The sequence below is a fragment of the Oncorhynchus keta genome, chromosome 5 (assembly GCF_023373465.1).
Source record: "Oncorhynchus keta strain PuntledgeMale-10-30-2019 chromosome 5, Oket_V2, whole genome shotgun sequence".
In the NCBI taxonomy this organism is placed as follows: Eukaryota; Metazoa; Chordata; class Actinopteri; order Salmoniformes; family Salmonidae; genus Oncorhynchus; species Oncorhynchus keta.
In genome coordinates this window covers 27,746,210-27,771,209 of record NC_068425.1, presented here as the reverse complement: position 1 = coordinate 27,771,209, position 25,000 = coordinate 27,746,210, and the positions used below count along the sequence as shown (strand labels likewise).

At 44.9% G+C, this 25,000-nt stretch overlaps 1 protein-coding gene across 1 annotated transcript in view; it reads left to right on the top strand.

Annotated features, from left to right (window-relative positions):
- Positions 1 to 25,000, top strand: part of LOC118374962 (voltage-dependent P/Q-type calcium channel subunit alpha-1A-like) — a 190,746-nt gene that overhangs the window by 64,961 nt on the left and 100,785 nt on the right. The window contains 10 exon segments of the mRNA XM_052519364.1: positions 16,388 to 16,479; positions 16,694 to 16,846; positions 17,323 to 17,510; positions 19,400 to 19,503; positions 19,714 to 19,829; positions 21,151 to 21,195; positions 22,144 to 22,230; positions 23,057 to 23,263; positions 24,408 to 24,520; positions 24,820 to 24,932. Coding sequence (XP_052375324.1) covers positions 16,388 to 16,479; positions 16,694 to 16,846; positions 17,323 to 17,510; positions 19,400 to 19,503; positions 19,714 to 19,829; positions 21,151 to 21,195; positions 22,144 to 22,230; positions 23,057 to 23,263; positions 24,408 to 24,520; positions 24,820 to 24,932 — 1,218 coding nt within the window.

Here is a 25,000-nt window from a genome sequence, read left to right as displayed (position 1 = left end):
TGGCGTTCCAAGTTATCCCAAATGTGTTCGATGGGGTTGAGGTCAGGGCTCTGTGCAGGCCAGTCAAGTTCCTCCACACCGATCTCGAAAAACAATTTCTGTATGGACCTCGCTTTGTGCACGGGGGCATTGACATGCTGAAACAGGAAAGGGCCTTCCCCAAACTGTTGCCACAAAGTTGGAAGCACAGAATTGCCTAGAATGTCATTGTATGCTGTAGCGTTAACATTGCCCTTCACTGGAATTAAGGGGCCTAGCCGAACCATGAAAAATAGCCTCAGACCATTATTCATCTTCCACCAAACTTTACAGTTGGCACTATGCATTGGAGTAGGTAGCGTTCTCCTGGCATACACCAAACACAGATTTGTCCGTCGGACTGCCAGATGGTGAAGCGTGTTTCATCACTCCAGAGAATGCATTTTCACTGCTCCAGAGTCCAATGGTGGCAAGCTTTACACCATTCCAGGCAACGCTTAGCATTTCAATTGATGATCTTAGGCTTGTGTGTGGCTGCTCCCCCATGGAAACCCATTTCATGAAGCTCCAAACTACAGTGCCTTGCAAAAGTATTCATCCCCCTTGGCGTTTTTTCCTATTTTGTTTCATTACAGCCTGTAATTTAAATGTATTTTTATTTGGATTTCATGTACAAACCCCCGAGCTGACAAGGTACAAATCTGTCGTTCTGCCCCTGAACAGGCAGTTAACCCACCGTTCCTAGGCCGTCATTGTAAATAATAATTTGTTCTTAACTGACTTGCCTAGTTAAATAAAGGTAAAATAAAAAATGAATAAAAAATGGACGTACACAAAATAGTCCAAATTGGTGAAGTGAAATTTAAAAAATAACTCAAAAATGTAAAAGAATTATAAAAAGAAAAGTGGTGTGTGCATATGTATTCAGCCCCTTTGCTATGAAGCCCCTAAAAAGGATCTGGTGCAACCAATTACCTTCAGAAGTCACATAATTAGTTAGATTGCACACAGGTGGACTTTATTTAAGTGTCACATGATCTGTCACATGATCTCAGTATATATACACCTGTTCTGAAAGGCCCCAGAGTCTGCAACACTGCTAAGCAAGCGGCACAATGAAGACCAATGAGCTCTCCAAACAGGTCAGGGACAAAGTTGTGGAGAAGTACAGATCAGGGTTGGGTTATAAAAAAATATCAGAAACTTTGAACCCACAGAGCACCATTAAATCCATTATTTAAAAAATGAAAGAATATGGCACCACAACAAACCTGCCAAGAGAGGGCCGCCTACCAAAACTTACAGACAAAGCAAGGAGGGCATTGATCAGAGATGCAATAAAGAGACCAAAGATAACCCTGAAGGAGCTGCAAAGCTCCACAGCGGAGATTGGAGTATCTGTCCATAAGACCACTTTAAGCTATACACGCCACAGAGCTGGACATTATGGAAGAGTGTCCAGAAAGAGCCATTGCTTAAAGAAAGAAACAAGAAAACACATTTGGTGTTCGCTAAAAGGCATGTCGGAGACTCCGCAAACATATGAAAGAAGGTACTCTGGTCAGATGAGACTAAAATTGTTTTTTTTTTGCCATCAAGGAAAATGCTATGTCTGGCTCAAACCCAACACCTCTCAACAACCCGAGAATACCATCCCCACAGTGAAGCATGGTGGTGGCAGCATCATGCTGTGGGGATGTTTTTCATCGGCAGGGACTAGGAAACTGGTCAGAATTGAATGAATGATGGATGGCACTAAATACAGGGACATTTTTGAGGGAAACCTGTTTCAGTCTTCCAGAGATTTGAGACTGGGACCGAGGTACTTCTAAAGCAACAATCGAGTGTTATAATGAGAAACATTTAAATGTCTTGGAATGGCATAGTCAATAATCAGACCTCAATCCAATTGAGAATCTGTGAAATGGCTTAAAGATTGCTGTATACCAGCGGAACCCATCCAACTTGAAGGATCTGGAGAAGTTTTGCTTTGAAGAATGGGCAAAAATCCCAGTGGCTAGATGTGCCAAGCTTATAGAGACATACCCCAAGAGACTTGCAGCTGTAATTGCTGCAAAAGGTGGCTCTACAAAGTATTGACTTTGGGAGGGTGAAATAGTTATGCTCAAGTTTGAAGTTTTTTGTTGTTGTTTCACAATAAACAATATTTTGCGTCTTCAAAGTGGTAGGCATGTTGTGTAAATCACATGATACAAACCCCCAAACAATCTATATTAATTCCAAGTTTTAAGGCAATAAAATAGGAAAAATGCCAAGGGGGGTGAAAACTTTCGCAAGCCACTGTAACAGTTCTTGTGCTGACGTTGTTTCTAGAGGCAGTTTGAAACTCGGTAGTGAGTGTTTGCAACCAAGGAAATATGATTTTTATGCACTACGCCTTTCAGCACTCGGCGGTCCCGTTCTGTGAGCTTGTGTGGCCTACCACTTTGTGGCTCACCGTTGTTGCTCCTAGACGTTTCCACTTCACAATAACAACACTTACAGTTGACCGGGACAGCTCTAGCAGGTCAGAAATGTTATGAACTGGCCTCTTTTCGAAAGGTGGCATCCTATGACGGTGCCACGTTGAAAGTCAATGAGTTCTTCAGCAAAGACATTCTACTGTCAATGTTTGACTATGGAGATTGCATGGTTGTGTGCTCGATTTTACACACCTGTCAGCAACAGTGTTGCTGAAATAGCCGAAGCCACCAATAGTAGTGTATATCTATGTATATGTTGTAAAGGGAGTAGGAAAGGAGAGCACATGAAAGGAAGATAAATCATGAAATAGAGGGAGAAGAGAAAATAGAATGAAAAGAGAAAGGATAGACAGATAACAAGGGATAGAAAGAGATGGAGAAAGTGGGTGAGAGAGAGAGAGAGAGTCAGTGAGAGAGAGAGAGGAGGAGCGGAACAAGCGAATGAGAGAGAGTGTGTGTGTGTGTGCTGCTGCAGTAACCTGTTTTTAGCTGCTGCAGATGATCAATCACCCAGTACAGCCTTGAGACACAGGAACTCTCCCCCTCTCTCTCTGTCTGTCACTCTGTCCCTCTCATTCGCTCTCTCACTCTCTCTTCCTCTTGCTCTCTCTCTCTCTACCTCTCTCTCTCTCTCTCTCTCTCTCTCTCTCTCTCTCTCTCTTTGTGTCTCTTTCTCTCTATCTCAACCTTTTTCCTCTGTCTCTCTGTGTCTATAACTCTTTCTATTTCATTCTCTCTTTCTATCTTTCTCTCTCTTTCATTCATTTTTTTCACACGCATACACACACACACACACACACACACACACACACACACACACACACACACACACACACACACACACACACACACACACACACACACACACACACACACGCTTCGCACTTATACACAGATGTCACATACACATACACTACTTCCAGCACTGGTCTCTATGGTTAGCTCCTTTAGAATGGCAATTTTTCTTTTAGAAGTGTAGCTCTTTGAAGATGAAAAGCTACTGCCCTTTCTACCCACCTCTGCCCTGACACTTTGATACTACAATGACCAGGGGATGCATACATGCACATACAATACACATTTACACTTCAAACACATGCTCACTTTTCCTTCACACACCTATAAACCGTCTTCTTCTCAGCATATATACTGAGGCACATTGCCAAACAACACACTTAATACACATGCAGTATATGACTATACAGGAAGGAAAGAAGGAAGGAAGGAGGTAAGAAATGTAAAATAAAGAATGAAGGAAGGAAGGAAGGAAGGAAGGAAGGAAGGAAGGAAGGAAGGAAAGAAAGAAAGAAAGAAAGAAAGGAAGGAAGGAAGGAAGGAAGGAAGGAAGGAAGGAAGGAAGGAAGGAAGGAAGGAAGGAAGGAAAGAAAGAGAGTGAGTGTGAGTGTATCTGATCCTAGATCTGTGGATAAGGCCATGTAACCGTGGTCTATGGTAGTGGCCGTGTCTGAATACTTGTACTTGAGTAGAATAGAACGTTTTATATGTGCATTTTCTGAACTGTAGTATGCTTTTAATGCCAGGATTTAATACTGATTTAGGCTTTTCATCTAGTAGAATTGGATGCACACTACTGAGGAAGAGATCTTTCCAGACCCAGTGTGATTGACAACAGCTGATAATTACGTAAGATGCCTTGCTGTACAAACTGAATGAATCAACGTAATTGAGCATTCAATGACACATTCTAAGGATGGATGACCTAGTACGTTGATATTTGTTGCTCACTGCATTTGTTTTTACGAAACAGTACGTTCTAAGTAGTATGTAGCATGATATGTATGCAACATGTAGGTTGTGTATGCAAGTTAGATTTTGGACACGGGCATTGAGTTCTATCCGTAGTAGGACAGTGAGGAGCTGTCCATTGTAGAACAGTGAGGAGCTGTCCATTGTAGAACAGTGAGGAGCTGTCCATTATAGAACAGTGAGGAGCTGTCCATTGTAGAACAGTGAGGAGCTGTCCATTGTAGAACAGTGTGGAGAACAGTGAGGAGCTGTCCATTGTAGAACAGTTTGGAGAACAGTGAGGAGCTGTCCATTGTAGAACAGTTTGGAGAACAGTGAGGAGCTGTCCATTGTAGAACAGTGAGGAGCTGTCCATTGTAGAACAGTGTGGAGAACAGTGAGGAGCTGTCCATTGTAGAACAGTTTGGAGAACAGTGAGGAGCTGTCCATTGTAGAACAGTTTGGAGAACAGTGAGGAGCTGTCCATTGTAGAACAGTGTGGAGAACAGTGAGGAGCTGTCCATTGTAGAACAGTGTGGAGAACAGTGAGGAGCTGTCCATTGTAGAACAGTTTGGAGAACAGTGAGGAGCTGTCCATTGTAGAACAGTGTGGAGAACAGTGAGGAGCTGTCCATTGTAGAACAGTGTGGAGAACAGTGAGGAGCTGTCCATTGTAGAACAGTGTGGAGAACAGTGAGGCGCTGTCCATTGAAGAACAGTGTGGAGAACAGTGAGGAGCTGTCCATTGTAGAACAGTTTGGAGAACAGTGAGGAGCTGTCCATTGTAGAACAGTTTGGAGAACAGTGAGGAGCTGTCCATTGTAGAACAGTGAGGAGCTGTCCATTGTAGAACAGTTTGGAGAACAGTGAGGAGCTGTCCATTGTAGAACAGTGTGGAGAACAGTGAGGAGCTGTCCATTGTAGAACAGTATGGAGAACAGTGAGGAGCTGTCCATTGTAGAACAGTTTGGAGAACAGTGAGGAGCTGTCCATTGTAGAACAGTGAGGAGAACAGTGAGGCGCTGTCCATTGTAGAACAGTGTGGAGAACAGTGAGGAGCTGTCCATTGTAGAAAGAGTGTGGAGAACTCTGAGGAGCTGTCCATTGTAGAATAGTTTGGAGAACAGTGAGGCGCTGTCCATTGTAGAACAGTGAGGAGAACTGTGAGGAGCTGTCCATTGTAGAACAGTGTGGAGAACAGTGAGGAGCTGTCCATTGTTGAAAGAGTGTGGATAACTGTGATGAATGGCCCATTGTAGAACAGTGTGGAGAACAGTGAGGAGCTGTCCATTGTAGAAAGAGTGTGGAGAACTGTGATGAATGGCCCATTGTAGAGAACTGTGAGAATGGCTGTCCATTGTAGAACAGTGTGGAGAACAGTGAGGAGCTGTCCATTGTAGAACAGTGAGGAGCTGTCCATTGTAGAACAGTGGAGAACAGTGAGGAGCTGTCCATTGTAGAACAGTGAGGATTGAGAACAGTGAGGAGCTGTCCATTGTAGAACAGTGTGGAGAACTGTGAGGAGCTGTCCATTGTAGAACAGTGAGAACAGTGAGGAGCTGTCCATTGTAGAACAGTGTGGAGAACAGTGAGGAGCTGTCCATTGTAGAACAGTGAGGAGCTGTCCATTGTAGAACAGTGTGGAGAACAGTGAGGAGCTGTCCATTGTAGAACAGTTTGGAGAACAGTGAGGAGCTGTCCATTGTAGAACAGTGTGGAGAACAGTGAGGCGCTGTCCATTGTAGAACAGTGTGGAGAACAGTGAGATTGTAGAACAGTGTGGAGAACAGTGAGGAGCTGTCCATTGTAGAACAGTGTGGAGAACAGTGAGGAGCTGTCCATTGTAGAACAGTGAGAACAGTGAGGAGCCCATTGTAGAACAGTGTGGAGAACTGAGGAGCTGTCCATTGTAGAACAGTTTGGAGAACAGTGAGGAGCTGTCCATTGTAGAACAGTGTGGAGAACAGTGAGGAGCTGTCCATTGAGAACAGTAGTGAGGAGCTGTCCATTGTAGAACAGTTTGGAGAACAGAGGAGCTGTCCATTGAAGAACAGTGGAGAACAGTGAGGAGCTGTCCATTGTGAACAGTGTGGAGAACAGTGAGGAGCTGTCCATTGTAGAAAGAGTGTGGAGAACTCTGAGGAGCTGTCCATTGTAGAACAGTTTGGAGAACAGTGAGGAGCTGTCCATTGTAGAACAGTGAGGAGAACAGTGAGGCGCTGTCCATTGTAGAACAGTGAGGAGAACTGTGAGGAGCTGTCCATTGTAGAACAGTGTGGAGAACAGTGAGGAGCTGTCCATTGTTGAAAGAATAACTGTGAGAATGGCCCATTGTAGAACAGTGTGGAGAACAGTGAGGAGCTGTCCATTGTAGAAAGAGTGTGGAGAACTGTGATGAATGGCCCATTGTAGAACAGTGTGGAGAACAGTGAGGAGCTGTCCATTGTAGAACAGTGTGGAGAACAGTGAGGCGCTGTCCATTGTAGAACAGTGAGGAGAACTGTCTGTCCATTGTAGAACAGTGTGGAGAACAGTGAGGAGCTGTCCATTGTTGAAAGAGTGTGGATAACTGTGATGAATGGCCCATTGTAGAACAGTGAGGAGAACAGTGAGGAGCTGTCCATTGTAGAACAGTGAGGAGAACTGTGAGGAGCTGTCCATTGTAGAACTGTGAGAACTGTGAGGAGCTGACCATTGTAGAACAGTGTGGAGAACAGTGAGGAGCTGTCCATTGTAGAACAGTGTGGAGAACAGTGAGAGAACAGTGAGCTGTGCCCATTGTAGAAAGAGTGTGGAGAACAGTGAGGAGCTGTCCATTGTAGAACAGTGTGGAGAACAGTGAGGAGCTGTCCATTGTAGAACAGTGTGGAGAACAGTGAGGAGCTGTCCATTGTAGAACAGTTTGGAGAACAGTGAGGAGCTGTCCATTGTAGAACAGTTTGGAGAACAGTGAGGAGCTGTCCATTGTAGAACAGTTTGGAGAACAGTGAGGAGCTGTCCATTGTAGAACAGTTTGGAGAACAGTGAGGAGAACAGTGAGGCGCTGTCCATTGTAGAACAGTGTGGAGAACAGTGAGGAGCTGTCCATTGTAGAAAGAGTGTGGAGAACTGTGAGGAGCTGTCCATTGTAGAACAGTGTGGAGAACAGTGAGGAGCTGTCCATTGTAGAACAGTGTGGAGAACAGTGAGGCGCTGTCCATTGAAGAACAGTGTGGAGAACAGTGAGGAGCTGTCCATTGTAGAACAGTGTGGAGAACAGTGAGGAGCTGTCCATTGTAGAACAGTATGGAGAACAGTGAGGAGCTGTCCATTGTAGAACAGTGAGGAGCTGTCCATTGTAGAACAGTTTGGAGAACAGTGAGGAGCTGTCCATTGTAGAACAGTGTGGAGAACAGTGAGGAGCTGTCCATTGTAGTACAGTATGGAGAACAGTGAGGCGCTGTCCATTGAAGAACAGTGTGGAGAACAGTGAGGAGCTGTCCATTGTAGAACAGTTTGGAGAACAGTGAGGAGCTGTCCATTGTAGAACAGTTTGGAGAACAGTGAGGAGCTGTCCATTGTAGAACAGTGAGGAGCTGTCCATTGTAGAACAGTTTGGAGAACAGTGAGGAGCTGTCCATTGTAGAACAGTGTGGAGAACAGTGAGGAGCTGTCCATTGTAGAACAGTATGGAGAACAGTGAGGAGCTGTCCATTGTAGAACAGTTTGGAGAACAGTGAGGAGCTGTCCATTGTAGAACAGTGAGGAGAACAGTGAGGCGCTGTCCATTGTAGAACAGTGTGGAGAACAGTGAGGAGCTGTCCATTGTAGAAAGAGTGTGGAGAACTCTGAGGAGCTGTCCATTGTAGAACAGTTTGGAGAACAGTGAGGAGCTGTCCATTGTAGAACAGTGAGGAGAACAGTGAGGCGCTGTCCATTGTAGAACAGTGAGGAGAACTGTGAGGAGCTGTCCATTGTAGAACAGTGTGGAGAACAGTGAGGAGCTGTCCATTGTTGAAAGAGTGTGGATAACTGTGATGAATGGCCCATTGTAGAACAGTGTGGAGAACAGTGAGGAGCTGTCCATTGTAGAAAGAGTGTGGAGAACTGTGATGAATGGCCCATTGTAGAACAGTGTGGAGAACAGTGAGGAGCTGTCCATTGTAGAACAGTGTGGAGAACAGTGAGGCGCTGTCCATTGTAGAACAGTGAGGAGAACTGTGAGGAGCTGTCCATTGTAGAACAGTGTGGAGAACAGTGAGGAGCTGTCCATTGTTGAAAGAGTGTGGATAACTGTGATGAATGGCCCATTGTAGAACAGTGAGGAGAACAGTGAGGAGCTGTCCATTGTAGAACAGTGAGGAGAACTGTGAGGAGCTGACCATTGTAGAACAGTGAGGAGAACAGTGAGGAGCTGTCCATTGTTGAAAGAGTGTGGATAACTGTGATGAATGGCCCATTGTAGAACAGTGTGGAGAACAGTGAGGAGCTGTCCATTGTTGAAAGAGTGTGGATAACTGTGATGAATGGCCCATTGTAGAACAGTGTGGAGAACAGTGAGGAGCTGTCCATTGTAGAACAGTGTGGAGAACAGTGAGGCGCTGTCCATTGTAGAACAGTGAGGAGAACTGTGAGGAGCTGTCCATTGTAGAACAGTGTGGAGAACAGTGAGGAGCTGTCCATTGTTGAAAGAGTGTGGATAACTGTGATGAATGGCCCATTGTAGAACAGTGAGGAGAACAGTGAGGAGCTGTCCATTGTAGAACAGTGAGGAGAACTGTGAGGAGCTGTCCATTGTAGAACTGTGTGGAGAACTGTGAGGAGCTGACCATTGTAGAACAGTGTGGAGAACAGTGAGGAGCTGTCCATTGTAGAACAGTGTGGAGAACAGTGAGGAGAACAGTGAGGCGCTGCCCATTGTAGAAAGAGTGTGGAGAACAGTGAGGAGCTGTCCATTGTAGAACAGTGTGGAGAACAGTGAGGAGCTGTCCATTGTAGAACAGTGTGGAGAACAGTGAGGCGCTGTCCATTGAAGAACAGTGTGGAGAACAGTGAGGAGCTGTCCATTGTAGAACAGTTTGGAGAACAGTGAGGAGCTGTCCATTGTAGAACAGTTTGGAGAACAGTGAGGAGCTGTCCATTGTAGAACAGTTTGGAGAACAGTGAGGAGCTGTCCATTGTAGAACAGTGTGGAGAACAGTGAGGAGCTGTCCATTGTAGAAAGAGTGTGGAGAACTGTGAGGAGCTGTCCATTGTAGAACAGTGTGGAGAACAGTGAGGAGCTGTCCATTGTAGAACAGTGTGGAGAACAGTGAGGCGCTGTCCATTGAAGAACAGTGTGGAGAACAGTGAGGAGCTGTCCATTGTAGAACAGTGTGGAGAACAGTGAGGAGCTGTCCATTGTAGTACAGTATGGAGAACAGTGAGGAGCTGTCCATTGTAGAACAGTGAGGAGCTGTCCATTGTAGAACAGTTTGGAGAACAGTGAGGAGCTGTCCATTGTAGAACAGTGTGGAGAACAGTGAGGAGCTGTCCATTGTAGTACAGTATGGAGAACAGTGAGGAGCTGTCCATTGTAGAACAGTTTGGAGAACAGTGAGGAGCTGTCCATTGTAGAACAGTGAGGAGAATAGTGAGGCGCTGTCCATTGTAGAACAGTGTGGAGAACAGTGAGGAGCTGTCCATTGTAGAAAGAGTGTGGAGAACTCTGAGGAGCTGTCCATTGTAGAATAGTTTGGAGAACAGTGAGGAGCTGTCCATTGTAGAACAGTGAGGAGAACAGTGAGGCGCTGTCCATTGTAGAACAGTGAGGAGAGCAGTGAGGCGCTGTCCATTGTAGAAAGAGTGTGGAGAACTGTGATGAATGGCCCATTGTAGAACAGTGTGGAGAACAGTGAGGAGCTGTCCATTGTAGAACAGTGAGGAGAACTGTGAGGAGCTGTCCATTGTAGAACAGTGTGGAGAACAGTGAGGAGCTGTCCATTGTTGAAAGAGTGTGGATAACTGTGATGAATGGCCCATTGTAGAACAGTGAGGAGAACAGTGAGGAGCTGTCCATTGTAGAACAGTGAGGAGAACTGTGAGGAGCTGTTCATTGTAGAACTGTGTGGAGAACTGTGAGGAGCTGACCATTGTAGAACAGTGTGGAGAACAGTGAGGAGCTGTCCATTGTAGAACAGTGTGGAGAACAGTGAGGAGCTGTCCATTGTAGCAAGAGTGTGGAGAACTGTGATGAATGGCCCATTGTAGAACAGTGTGGAGAACAGTGAGGAGCTGTCCATTGTAGAACAGTGAGGAGAACTGTGAGGAGCTGTCCATTGTAGAACAGTGTGGAGAACAGTGAGGAGGTGCATATTGTAGAACAGTGTGGAGAACTGTGAGGAGCTGTCCATTGTAGAACAGTGTGGAGAACTGTGAGGAGCTGTCCATTGTAGAACAGTGTGGAGAACAGTGAGGAGCTGTCCATTGTAGAACAGTGAGGAGAACTGTGAGGAGCTGTCCATTGTAGAACAGTGTGGAGAACTGTGAGGAGCTGTCCATTGTAGAACAGTGTGGAGAACTGTGAGGAGAACTGCGAGGAGCTGTCCATTGTAGAACAGTGAGGAGAACTGTGAGGAGCTGTCCATTGTAGAACAGTGTGGAGAACTGTGAGGAGCTGCCCATTGTAGTACAGTGTGGAGAACTGTGAGGAGCTGTCCATTGTAGAACAGTGTGGAGAACTGTGAGGAGCTGTCCATTGTAGAACAGTGTGGAGAACAGTGAGGAGCTGTCCATTGTAGAACAGTGAGGAGAACTGTGAGGAGCTGTCCATTGTAGAACAGTGTGGAGAACTGTGAGGAGCTGCCCATTGTAGAACAGTGTGGAGAACAGTGAGGAGCTGTCCATTGTAGAACAGTGAGGAGAACTGTGAGGAGCTGTCCATTGTAGAACAGTGTGGAGAACTGTGAGGAGCTGCCCACGGTAGAACAGTGTGGAGGACATTGAAGAGATCTTTTGGTTAAAAAAGGGTCATTGTCTCAGGTAAAGTCTTGCCTGGGTTGAACCTCTCTCTAAATGATATTTTAATGGCTCAAGCCTTGGTTCCAGACTGTCAAACTCAAGATTAGCTGGCCACTCTTTCCTCATACTGTGTGTGCGAAATTGTGCCTCTACAAGCCAGATTCTTGCGACGTTTACTTCTCAGACAGACTTGCTTAAAGCCTTGACATTATGCTAACCTCTGACCTGTTGCGTGTATCTGTCAGATGATCTGACATACAGTATAAGAAAGATCAGGAAACTATTTTTATTTGAGCCTATCATATTCCCTGGAGTGGTTGAACAATGAGTTTTAATGACTCCAACCTAGTGTATGTAAACTTCCGACATCAACTGTATGTATGTGTGTGTGTGTGTATGGGAGGGAGTGTGTGTGTGTGTTTTCATGCGTGTGTGTTCATCAGGGTAGAAACTGAGGATTTTCATAGGTAGCTAGTTCGTGTGACCTAAATGCTAGTGTGCATTCGTGCATAAAAATGTATTTGCACTCAAATGGTTCCAAGCTGAAAGTGTATGTACGCGCAGCTTATAAATGTGTGCGTGTGTGTGCATGCTTGTGGGGGTGTGTGTGCTTTGGGTGTATGTGCTAGCTTGTATGTGTATTAATTACATGCATGTGTGTGTTTCACTATACAACTGAGGATATTAGAAGAAAATAAAAAACATATCAATCAAGCTCCCCTTGGCCCGGTTACCACGGTGATGCAAAGATTCTAGCAAGGAGCCAAGGTCCCTGTTGCCATGGAAACAGTTATGAATGAGAACGGCCCCAGTAACCGTGGAAACGGTGTGAATGAGCCTTGTTGCTTTGATGATAAATGCTGTAAAGGTGGACAGACCTGGTGGGGTTGAGGAGCTGCTGTTGGTGCAAGACTGCCATCTTCATCTTCTTCATCATCATTGTCTTCTTCAAATCAAATAAAATTTTATTTATATAGCCCTTCGTACATCAGCTGATATCTCAAAGTGCTGTACAGAAACCCAGCCTAAAACCCCAAACAGCAAGCAATGCAGGCGTAGAAGCACGGTGGCTCGGAAAAACTCCCGAGAAAGGCCAAAACCTAGGAAGAAACCTAGAGTGGAACCAGGCTATGTGGGGTGGCCAGTCCTCTTCTGGCTGTGCCGGGTGGAGATTATAACAGAACATGGCCAAGATGTTCAAATGTTCATAAATGACCAGCATGGTCGAATAATAACAAGGCAGAACAGTTGAAACTGGAGCAGCAGCACAGTCAGTTGGACTGGGGACAGCAAGGAGTCATCATGTCAGGTCGTCCTGGGGCACGGTCCTTGGGCTCAGGTCCTCCGAGAGAGAGAAAGAAAGAGAGAATTAGAGAGAGCATATGTGGGGTGGCCAGTCCTCTTCTGGCTGTGCCGGGTGGAGATTATAACAGAACATGGCCAAGATGTTCAAATGTTCATAAATGACCAGCATAGTCAAATAATAGTAAGGCAGAACAGTTGAAACTGGAGCAGCAGCACAGTCAGTTGGACTGGGGACAGCAAGGAGTCATCATGTCAGGTAGTCCTGGGGCATGGTCCTAGGGCTCAGGTCAGTTGAAACTGGAGCAGCAGCATGGCCAGGTGGACTGGGGATATCAAGGAGTCATCATGTCAGGTAGTCCTGGGGCATGGTCCTAGGGCTCAGGTCCTCCGAGAGAGAGAAAGAAAGAAGGAGAGAATTAGAGAACGCACACTTAGATTCACACAGAACACCGAATAGGACAGGAGAAGTACTCCAGATATAACAAACTGACCCTAGCCCCCCGACACAAACTACTGCAGCATAAATACTGGAGGCTGAGACAGGAGGGGTCAGGAGACACTGTGGCCCCATCCGAGGACACCCCCGGACAGGGCCACACATGCACACACATGCACACACACACATATACACTCTTGACAGTTTCCTGTGAGGCAGATTGGTAACTCCCAGTAGATGTCTCTCCTGTCAGCACTGTTAATACTATCCCCTACATACACACGCGCAGACTTGTCAGTGTCAATCCCTCACTTTAACCCCAATATTCCACCTTGTCTTCAGCGCAGGACCTTCCAGGCTGTCAAACCAGCACCTCACCCTTCCTTCCCTGTCTCCTTCCCTCATTCTCACTTCCCTTTACCTCCTCTTCTGGTAGGACAGTCTCTGTATCCCCGGCTGTCATCAGGGCTAGCGATTTCTAACTCCCATAGCATCCCTCTACGTATCTAGCACAGGAAGATAGCTTAATTGCCCCTGAGGGGATAAATATAGTTATATAGAATTGAAATCCCATAGCAAGTACTTGCCTTGTAGCACAGATAGTAACTCCCATAGTATTTACCTGTGTTCCTCGCACAGATAGCTAACTCCCATAGGATTTACCTGTGTTTCTAGCACAGATAGCTAACCCCCATAGGATTTACCTGTGTTCCTAACACAGATAGCTAACCCCCATAGGATTTACCTGTGTTCCTAACACAGATAGTAACTCCCATAGGATTTACCTGTGTTCCTAGCACAGATAGCTAACTCCCATAGGATTTACCTGTGTTCCTAGCACAGATAGCTTAGTCCCATAGTATTTACCTGTGTTCCTAGCACAGATAGCTAACCCCCATAGGATTTACCTGTGTTCCTAACACAGATAGTAACTCCCATAGGATTTACCTGTGTTCCTAGCACAGATAGCTAACTCCCATAGGATTTACCTGTGTTCCTAGCACAGATAGCTTAGTCCCATAGTATTTACCTGTGTTCCTAGCACAGATAGCTAAGTCCCATAGTATTTACCTGTGTTCCTAGCACAGATAGCTAACTTCCATAGTATTTACCTGTGTTCCTAGCACAGTTAGCTAACTTCCATAGTATTTACCTGTGTTCCGAGCACAGATAGCTAACTTCCATAGTATTACCTGTGTCCCTAGAACAGTTTTTTAAATGTATTTTATATTATTTAACCTTTATTTACCTAGGCAAGTCAGTTAAGAACAAATTCGTATTTACAATGACGGCCCACCCCGGCCAAACCCTACCCCGGCCAATTGTGCACCGCCCTAATGGACTCCCAATCAAGGCCGGTTGCGATACAGCCTGGAATCAAACCAGGGTCCGTAGTGATACCTCTAGCACTAAGATGCAGTGCGTTAGACCGCTGCGCCACTCGGGAGCAGATAGCTAACTCCCATAGGATTTACCTGCGTTCCTAGCGCAGATAGCTAACTCCCATAGGATTTACCTGTGTTCCTAGCGCAGATAGCTAACTCACATAGTATTTACCTGCATTCCTAGCACAGATAGCTAACTCCCATAGGATTTACCTGCATTCCCAGCACAGATAGCTAACTCCAGAACATAGTCAGTCACACCAGCCTCTCTGGTGAAGCTATTAAGCTAAAAGTGTGTGTTAGTCGTTAAGCACAGAGCTTAATAATAATAATAATAATAATATAATAATATAATAATAATATATGCCATTTAGCAGACGCTTTTATCCAAAGCGACTTACAGTCATGTGTGCATACATTCTACGTATGGGTGGTCCCGGGATCGAACCCACTACCCTGGCGTTACAAGCGCCATGCTCTACCAACTGAGCTACAGCTTCCTAAACTGGGCTCTGTGGACTCACTGTTGTTCCTCAACCAGATACCCCACCAGGCCTCGGTGGGAAGGCTTTCAACGATGTGTCATTCAGATTGTATTACACTGACACATCATCATTCCCTAGTGTTTAGGTGTGCTGTCAGACTAACGGTGGGCCCCTGAGACTCTCCTGTGCTGTAGTGGTCCATGTGGAGGGGAGAGACACCTATTGAGTAGTGATGTGCAGTTTGCGAATTATTCATTATTATTTAATTACCCTTTTTAATGCCTCTAGAGTCACATTTCATTTTTCTGAGTGACTTGTTTGTTTTAGTTGTTTGTTTGACCTTTTGGCTGCAATGCAATGAGTCCTACAGCAGGATTGATGCACGCTTTTCCGGCTCAGCGGCTCCAGAGACAAACAGCTGATCATGCTACAGGCATTGTTTCAAACTGAAAATATATTACATTAATGCAATTAATTTATTATTGACTGTTATGATGGACCCAGCTTCGTAGAACCAAAACTACAAAGCTGCTCAAAACAAACTCGAGAATGAATCATTTGGGGACCTGCAGTTCGCGAACGACATTGTGCATATCACAGCAGTCAAGCAATGCATTCCACCAAGAGTCGAATGCACTGGTGCAACAGGATCAGCCAGTTAAACTGTGCCATGCAGCTCTTAGCAGAAGGACTGTTGGAAAACGTTGATGATTCCCAGTCAGTCAGAGAGATAACTGGAAGTCGGACAACGTGAGAGAACATCCTCTCCTTCACACACAAACACTCCTCCTCACCAACACACACACTCCTTCACAGAAACACACACACCTATCTTTCTGTCCCTCTCAGTTTTTCCTACACAATGTGTGAGTGTGTGTGCATGTGTGTGTGTGTGTATAATGAGGTAAAGATAGAGTCCTGATGAGTTGGCAGTGGCCATGGCTCTCAGACAGAGTTTATAAATAGGAGGAATAAAGATGGGTAACAAATGAGCCAGTCAACAACTCTCAATCATACAGCCTGTGCTACCCCTCTCTCTCTCTCTCTCTCTCTCTCTCTCTCTTTCTCTCTCTCTCTCTCACTCTCTCTCTCTCTCTCTCTCTCTCTCTCTCTCTCTCTCTCTCTCTCTCTCTCTCTCTTCTCTCTCTCTCTCTTTCTTTCTCTCTCTCTCTCTCTCTCTCTCTCTCTCTCTCTCTCTCTCTCTCTCTCTCTCTCTCTCTCTCTCTCTCTCTCTCTCTCTCTCTCTCTCTCTCTCTCTCTCTCTCTCTCTCTCTCTCTCTCTCTCTCTATCGAATTCCCTGTCCCATCTCTTGATTGACTCGTGGCTCATTCATGCATTCACATTATTGACTTACTCATTCACTCGCTGAATGTCTTCTTCTTATCCAAGTGATTAGTGTAAATGATTAACAGATGATGTCACTAAAACCCCCAGAAACTGACACACATTGATTGGCTGATGCTACAAATGTTCCTAAAAAAATATTAAAATACTATAATTATTCCTTCTCTTTATTTTTCCTCTTCCCTCTGTCTCCCTCTCTCCCTCTCTCCACCTCCTCTCTCTCTCTGCTCCATCTCTCTCTGTAGGATCCTGTCTACAGTGGGATCGGACTTCGATTTGCGGACTCTGAGAGCGGTCCGTGTACTGAGACCCCTCAAACTGGTGTCTGGGATACCCAGTAAGTCTTGGGACATATGGGGGTGTGGGACGGAGAGAACGACTAGCTACACCCCTAATTGTCTTATTTCATCTGATACCATAAGAGGAGGAGAGGGGGAGGACAGTTCTGATTAAGTTACATCATTGTTATAGGGATTTTGGGATGTAGGTCAGAGTTTTTTTAACTCTGTCTGTTGTTTCTGTTCTTAAACAATGTGCTCTGTCTCCCCCAGGCCTCCAGGTGGTCCTCAAGTCCATCATGAAGGCTATGATTCCACTGCTGCAGATCGGCCTGTTGCTATTCTTCGCCATCCTCATGTTCGCTATCATCGGCCTGGAGTTCTACATGGGCAAATTCCATACTACCTGCTTTGACATTCACACAGGTAAATCGGTCAGTCGGTGGATTGGTCGGTCGGTCAGTCGGTCGGTCAGCCAGTAGGTCGGTGAGTCGGTTGGCATGCCAGTCAGTCTGCTAGTCAGTCTGCCAGTCAGTCAATCAGTCAGTCAGTCTGCCAGTCAGTCAGTATGTGCCAGTCAGCATACCAGTCAGGCAGTATGCCAGTCAGGCAGTCTGCCAGTCAGTCACCCAGTCAGTATGTGCCAGTCAGCATACCAGTCAGGCAGTATGCCAGTCATGCAGTCTGCCAGTCAGTCACCCAGTCAGTATGTGCCAGTCAGCATACCAGTCAGGCAGTATGCCAGTCATTCTACCAGTTAGTCAGTCAGCCAGTCAGTCGCCAGTCAGTCAATCAGTATGCCAGTTAAATCAGTGACAAAAAGACTGTCAATTCAAAATGAATCAAAGAAGATCTATCTCTTAAATAACATGTTGATCCCCAAACTGTCTGTACCCCTGTAGATGAGATTCGTGAGGAAGTTCCGTGTGGGACCGAAGCCCCGTCGAGACTATGTCCAAACGGGACCACGTGTCGAAAGTATTGGCTGGGTCCTAACTACGGCATCACCCAGTTTGACAACATCCTGTTTGCCGTGCTAACAGTCTTCCAATGTATTACCATGGAGGGATGGACTGACCTGCTCTACTATGTGAGTTACGGTACTTCACATCACAGTGGGTCTGTATTAGAGGTATTATGGTATTTAATTTATGGTTAAAGAGCTGGACTATTATGTGAGTTACTGTAGTTGGGTTAGGGTTTAAGATCGGGTTTGGTTTTGGGTTTAAGATCAGGAGTTTGGGTTTGGTTTTAGGTTTAGGTTTGGCTTGAGATCGGGTTTGGTTTTGTGTTTGTGTTTGGGATTGGGATTGGATTCAGGATCGGTTTGGGGTTTGAGATCGGGTTCAGGTTTAGTCTTCGGTTTGGGTTTGAGATTGGGTTCAGTTTTTGTTTTGGGTTTCGGTTAGAATTGAGGCAGGATAAGCTGATCCTAAATCTGTGGGGCAACTACAACCTGGATAATAGATTTCTATGGTATTTACTAGTAAATTACATGGTAAATACCCACCAATTCATATAATACATGTTTCACTGCTATACAAATATGCCCATAGCATTTACTCATATGCTGTATTGTGTGCCCATACCTAAGAAACAGTGAATAGGGCCCTGCTGCCAGTGGCAATGGTTGCTATGGTGACAGAGAGGTGAATGAGGGTAGTGGGGGAATGTGAGTGTAGTCCCATCCACAGCAGTCTATATGGGCCCATATTCAATATTCCCCCTTCCCTCTCTTCCCCCTCTTCTCTTTCTCACACATCTCTCTTTCCTCGCTCTCTCTGCTTCCTTAATCTGTCTCTCCATCTCCATTCCTCTTCGCATCTTCCTTCTCCCCCCACCTCACCACACCCAATTACTCACTCTCTCTCTCCCCCTGTCAGCCTCTCCCTTTCTCCCTTCCTCTTCACCCCCTCCCCCTTTCTCCCTTCCTCTTCACCCCTCCCCCTTTCTCCCTTCCTCTTCACCCCCTCCCCCTTTCTCCCTTCATCTTCACCCCCTCCCCTTTCTCCCTTCCTCTTCACCCCCTCCCCCTTTCTCCCTTCCTCTTCACCCCTCCCCCTTTCTCCCTTCCTCTTCACCCCCTCCCCTTTCTCCCTTCCTCTTCACCCCCTCCCCCTTTCTCCCTTCCTCTTCACCCCCTCCCCCTTTCTCCCTTCCTCTTCACCCCCTCCCCCTTTCTCCCTTCCTCTTCACCCCCTCCCCTTTCTCCCTTGCTCTTTACCCCCTCCCCCTTTCTCCCTTCCTCTTCACCCCCTCCCCTTTCTCCCTTCCTCTTCACCCCCTCCCCTTTCTCCCTTCCTCTTCACCCCCTCCCCTTTCTCCCTTCCTCTTCACCCCCTCCCCCTTTCTCCCTTGCTCTTTACCCCCTCCCCCTTTCTCCCTTCCTCTTCACCCCCTCCCCCTTTCCCCCACCGCTTCCCTTCTTCTCTGTCCTCCATCAGTCTCACTCGGTGGTGGTGCTGCTCTATATTTAACAGGGCTGTGCAGTCAGAGTTATTCTTGCAGCTGCTGAGGAAGAAAGTGCTGAAAGTTTAATGGATAAAAAGGCTGCAGCATAGAGCAACAGCAGACACGCCCACAGACAGGAGGGAGGGAGGGAGGGATCTGTGATGGACTCTGTTTAGGGGGAAATACAGCAAGATGGGGAGGGATGAGAGAGGGAGAGAAAGGGGGGTTGGAGAGAGAAGGGAAATGGAGGGTTGAGAGAGGGAGAGAAAGGGTGAGGGAAAAAGAGAGAGGAAGAGCGTTACATTCTGTGCAGCTGAACTGTTTATATGGCAGATACTCTGGACAGTATACTGTATAAAACAATGTCCTAATTATCCCCGTATTGTGGTGATCCCGTCCCAGTTCATCAAAAGGTCGTGAAATGGTCTGCTATTTTTTGGCTTTATAAAATCTACATCTCAGTGTAACCTCTCTAGTCAAACAAGGGAAAGATGAATTACTAGTGTGTGTGTGTGTGTGTGTTTGCAGAGCAACGATGCCTCAGGGAGCGCGTGGAACTGGATGTACTTCATTCCCCTCATCATCATCGGCTCTTTCTTCATGTTGAACCTGGTCCTGGGTGTACTGTCTGGGTAAGTGAGTGCGTGTGTGTGCACGCATGTGTGTGTGTGCGAGAGTGTGTGTGTGGGCGCACGTGCGTGTGTGTGTGGGACATGTGTGTGTGTTTCGTGTGCGTGTGTGTGTGTGTGTGTATACAATATGCCTGTGTATATGTCATTGTAAACATCTATATGTATTTCATTTGATATGTGTGTGTTGATATGTGTGTGTGTCTACCACAGGGAGTTTGCCAAAGAGAGAGAGCGAGTGGAGAACAGGAGTGAGTTTCTAAAGCTGAGGAGACAGCAGCAGATTGAGAGAGAGCTCAATGGATACCTGGAATGGATTTGTAAAGCAGGTACATTATCATCATATAGAACTACACACAAAACATACATGGAACCCTATGTTACATATTTATGTTCTATATGTTCTATATTTATGTTCTATATGTTCTATATTTATGTTATATATGTTACATATTTATGTTATATATGTTACATATTTCTATAATATATGTTATATATTTATGTTATATATGTTATATATTTATTTGATATATTTATGTTATATATGTTATATATTTATGTTATGTTATATATGTTATATATTTATGTTATATATGTTACATATTTATGTTATATATGTTATATATTTATGTTATATATGATATGTATTTATGTTATGTATTAATGGTATATATGTTATATATTTATGTAATATATGTTACATATTTATGTTATATATGTTATATATTTATGTTATATATGTTATATATTTATGTTATGTACGTTACATATTTATGTTATATATGTTATATATTTATGTTATATATTTATGTTATTTATGTTACATATGATATGTATTTATGTTATGTATTAATGGTATATACGTTATATATTTATGTAATTTGTGTTATATATTTATGTAATATATGCTATATATTTATGTTATATATGTTATATATTTAAGTTAAATATGTTGTATATTTATGTTATATATGTAACGGCGTTCTTCGTTTGTAGAAAGAGAGTCGGACCGAAATGCAGCGTAGTGGTTACTCATGACTTTAATAGAAAAAATGACACATGAAATAACGATACAAAATACAAAACAACAAACGGAACGTGAAACCTATTACAGCCTATCTGGTGAAACTACACAGAGACAGGAACAATCACCCACGAAATACAAAGCAAAACCAGGCTACCTAAATACGGTTCCCAATCAGAGACAACGAGAATCACCTGACTCTGATTGAGAACCGCCCCAGGCAGCCAAGCCTATACAACACCCCTAATCAGCCGCGATCCCAAATACTACAAACCCCAATACGAACATACAATAACATAAACCCATGTCACACCCTGGCCTGACCAAATATATAACGACAACACAAAACACTAAGACCAAGGCGTGACAATATATTTATGTTATATATGCTATATATTTATGTTATATACATTATATATTTATGTTACATATGTTATATATTTATGTTATATATTGATGTTATATTTGTTATATATTTATGTTATATACATTATATATTTATGTTATATATTGATGTTATATTTGTTAGATATTTATGTAATATATGTTATATATTTGTGTTATATATGTTACATATTGCCATATACATTCCCTGTTTTGTTTCCTTGACTTTTTGCTTCCTATAGAAGAAGTGATCTTAGCAGATGATGAAGACCCTGATGCCTTTGACGGTATTTACCCAAGTGTGTGTGTGTGTGTGTGTGTGTAGTGACATAGATATGATTTTAGAATGTATATAGAGACAGACAATGAGAAAATATAATATTGTGTAAATGTAGCATCATTGTTAGTGTAAATGTATTATCATTACTAGTATACATGTAGCATCTTTCTAGTCTAAATGTATCATCTTTGCTAGTGTAAATGTAGCATTTTAATAGTGTAAATGTTGCATCTTTCCTCGTGTAAAAGTATCATCTTTGCTAGTGTAAATGTAGCATATATACTAGTGTAAATGTAGCATCTTTCCTAGTGTAAATGTAGCATATTTTCTAGTGTAAATTTATCATCTTTGCTAGTGTAAATGTATCATCTTTACTAGTGTAAATGTATCATCTTTACTAGTGTAAATGTAGCATATTTACTCGTGTAAATGTAGCATCTTTACTAGTATAAATGTAGCATCTTTACTAGTGTAAATTTATCATCTTTACTAGTGTAAATCTATAATATTTGCTAGTGTAAATGTAGCATTTTTGCTAGTGTAAATGTAGAATATTTACTAGTGTAACGAGAGCATCTTTGCTAGTGTAAATGCAACACCTTTGCTTGTGTAAATGTAGCATATTTGCTAGTGTAAATGTAGCATCTTTCCTATTATAAATGTTGCAGCTTTGCTAGTGTAAATGTAGCATCTTTACTAGTGTAAATGTAGCATATTTGCTAGTGTAAATGTAGCATCTTTCCTATTATAAATGTTGCAGCTTTGCTAGTGTAAATGTAGCATCTTTACTAGTGTAAATGTAGCATATTTGCTAGTGTAAATGTATCATCTTTGCTAGTGTAATTGTAGCATTTTTGTTAGTGTAAATGTAGCATCTTTGCTTCTGTGCCAGTGTTTGTTTGCGTGTTCTATAGTGAGCAGTTGTGCGTCACTGTGTTCTATTTTTCCCATTCAGGCACCCGCAGGAGACCCACCATCAAAAACCACAAGAACAAAACAGATCTCCTTAACCCAGAGGATGGGAATGGAGACCTGGCAGTGGGTAAGAAACACCACACACACGCACACGCACACACAAGATGTTACATGCTAACCAAATGTGTTTTTTTCTCTCCACTCTTGTCCCCATCCCCCTCTCCTTTTCCCACTCTTCTCCTCTCCTCATCCCCTCTTCCCTTTCTTCTCCTCTCTTCCATCCCCCTCTCCTCTTCCCACTCTTCTCCTCTCCTCCATCCCCCTCTCCTTTTCCCACTCTTCTCCTCTCCTCCATCCCCTCTTCCCTTTCTTCTCCTCTCCTCCATCCCCCTCTCCTTTCTTCTCCTCTCCTCCATCCCCTCTTCCCACTCTTCTCCTCTCCTCCATCCCCCTCTCCATTTCCCACTCTTCTACTCTCCTCCATCCCCCTCTCCTTTTCCCACTCTTCTCCTCTCCTCCATCCCCCTCTCCTTTTCCCACTCTTCTCCTCTCCCCCATCCCCTCTTCCCTTTCTTCTCCTCTCTTCCATCCCCCTCTCCTCTTCCCACTCTTCTCCTCTCCTCCACCCCCCTCTCCATTTCCCACTCTTCTACTCTCCTCCATCCCCCTCTCCTTTTCCCACTCTTCTCCTCTCCTCCATCCCCCTCTCCTTTTCCCACTCTTCTCCTCTCCTCCATCCCCTCTTCCCTTTCTTCTCCTCTCCTCCATCGCCCTCTCCTCTTCCCACTCTTCTCTTCTCCTCTCCTCCATCCCCCTCTCCTTTTCCCACTCTTCTCCTCTCCTCCATCTCCTCTCCTCTTCCCACTCTTCTCCTCTATCCCCCTCTCCTCTTCCCACTCTTCTCCTCTCCACTATCCCCCTCTCCTTTTCCCATTCTTCTCCTCTCCTCCCAGGTTCTCCATTTGCGCGGGCCAGTCTGAAAAGTTCAAAGCTGGAGGGCTCTAACTTCCATAAGAGGGAGCGTCGTCTGCGTTTTTTCATCCGACGCATTGTGAAGACCCCGTATTTCTACTGGAGTGTACTGTGTCTGGTGGGACTTAACACCATGTGTGTGGCTGTAGTACACTACGACCAGCCTGAACCACTCTCAGACTTCCTCTGTGAGTAGACACACTGGGAGGGAGGGGGGTGTATGGATGGAGGGAGGGATAGAGGGTAGGAGGGAGGTATGGAGCGAGGGAGAGATAGAGGGTGGGAGGGAGGTATGGATGGAGGGTGGGAGGGAGGTATGGAGGGAGGTATGGAGGGGAGGGAGGGAGGGAGGGAGGGAGGGAGGGAGGGAGGGAGGGAGGGAGGGAGGGAGGGAGGGAGGGAGGGAGGGAGGGATAGATAGAGGGTGGGAGGGAGGGATAGATAGAGGGTGGGAGGGAGGTATGGAGGGAGGGAGAGATAGACGGTGGGAGGGAGGGAGGGATAGAGGGTGGGAGGGAGGGAGGGATAGAGGGTGGGAGGGAGGGAGGGAGGGAGGGAGGGAGGGAGGGAGGGAGGGAGGGAGGGAGGGAGGGAGGGAGGGAGGGAGGGAGGGAGGATGGATAAAATTAAGATCCTACACCTGTACACACACAGACACTCATACACTCGTACTACTGTACACATACACTCTTATATGAAGGATGGAAATTCTAGATACTTTTCTTTATTTCTCTCTCTACCTCTCTGTCACATTGGCTGAAAGGTGATTCTGTCACATTGGCTTAAAGGAGATTCGGGAAACAGACACAGGAATGCGTAATAATGTTTTTCATCAAGCCCCAAATTATGGCATACCGTGTAAAGGCACGGGGACGAAGACCAAACAAACACGTAACAAAAACACAGGGTTGAAACCAAACAAAAGAGAGAGGAGTACCTCTAATAAATAACACACGCGCACAATAATTAACACACGGGACAAGACCCGTAATCATCTGCACAATCCACAATGGCATGAAGGCCAAAACACACAGCACAGGTACTCACACGCACCAACGGACATAGTAACAATAATCGACAGCCCAATGGCAACCAAAGGGCACACTTATACAAGTACTAATCAGTGGGAACAGGGGACAGGTGTGTGTAATGAAAGATCCGGAGGGATCTGTGACAGTCTTTCTGCCTCTTTGATTGCTTCTTACAGTGAATTGCCCTTCTTTATTTATTTTCTTTCGATATCATCCTCCTGCATTTTCCTGCTTGCTCATTCATGTCTGATCTTTCCCGCTCTCTCTCACCCTGTTCCCTCTCTCTTTTCACCTCTTCCAGACTTTGCAGAGTTCGTCTTCTTGAGTATCTTCATTTCTGAGATGGGTATAAAGATTTATGGACTGGGGTCACAGCCTTACTTTCACTCCTCCTTTAACTGCTTTGACTGCATTGTGAGTGGTGGAACTCGTCTACTCTAGGGTACACACGGTGCATATGTGACACGGACACACACACACGCACGCACGCACGCACACACACACACACACACACACACACACACACACACACACACACACACACACACACACACACACACACACACACACACACACACACACACACACACACACACACACACACACACACACACACACACACCAATACAGTAAACACACACACTTACATATAATTTTTGACCGCATGTTTTGGATAACATCACTAATCGTGTGTGTGTGTGTGTGTGTGGCAGGTAATATGTGGCAGCATATTCGAGGTGCTGTGGGGTTTTATCCAGCCTGGGACATCCTTTGGTATCAGTGTATTACGAGCTCTAAGGTTACTGAGAATCTTCAAAGTCACCAAGTAAGTCTCTACTGACTGAGTCAACCTCTGTATCGGATATCTTATCAATCTGTTTGTCAGCATGTCTC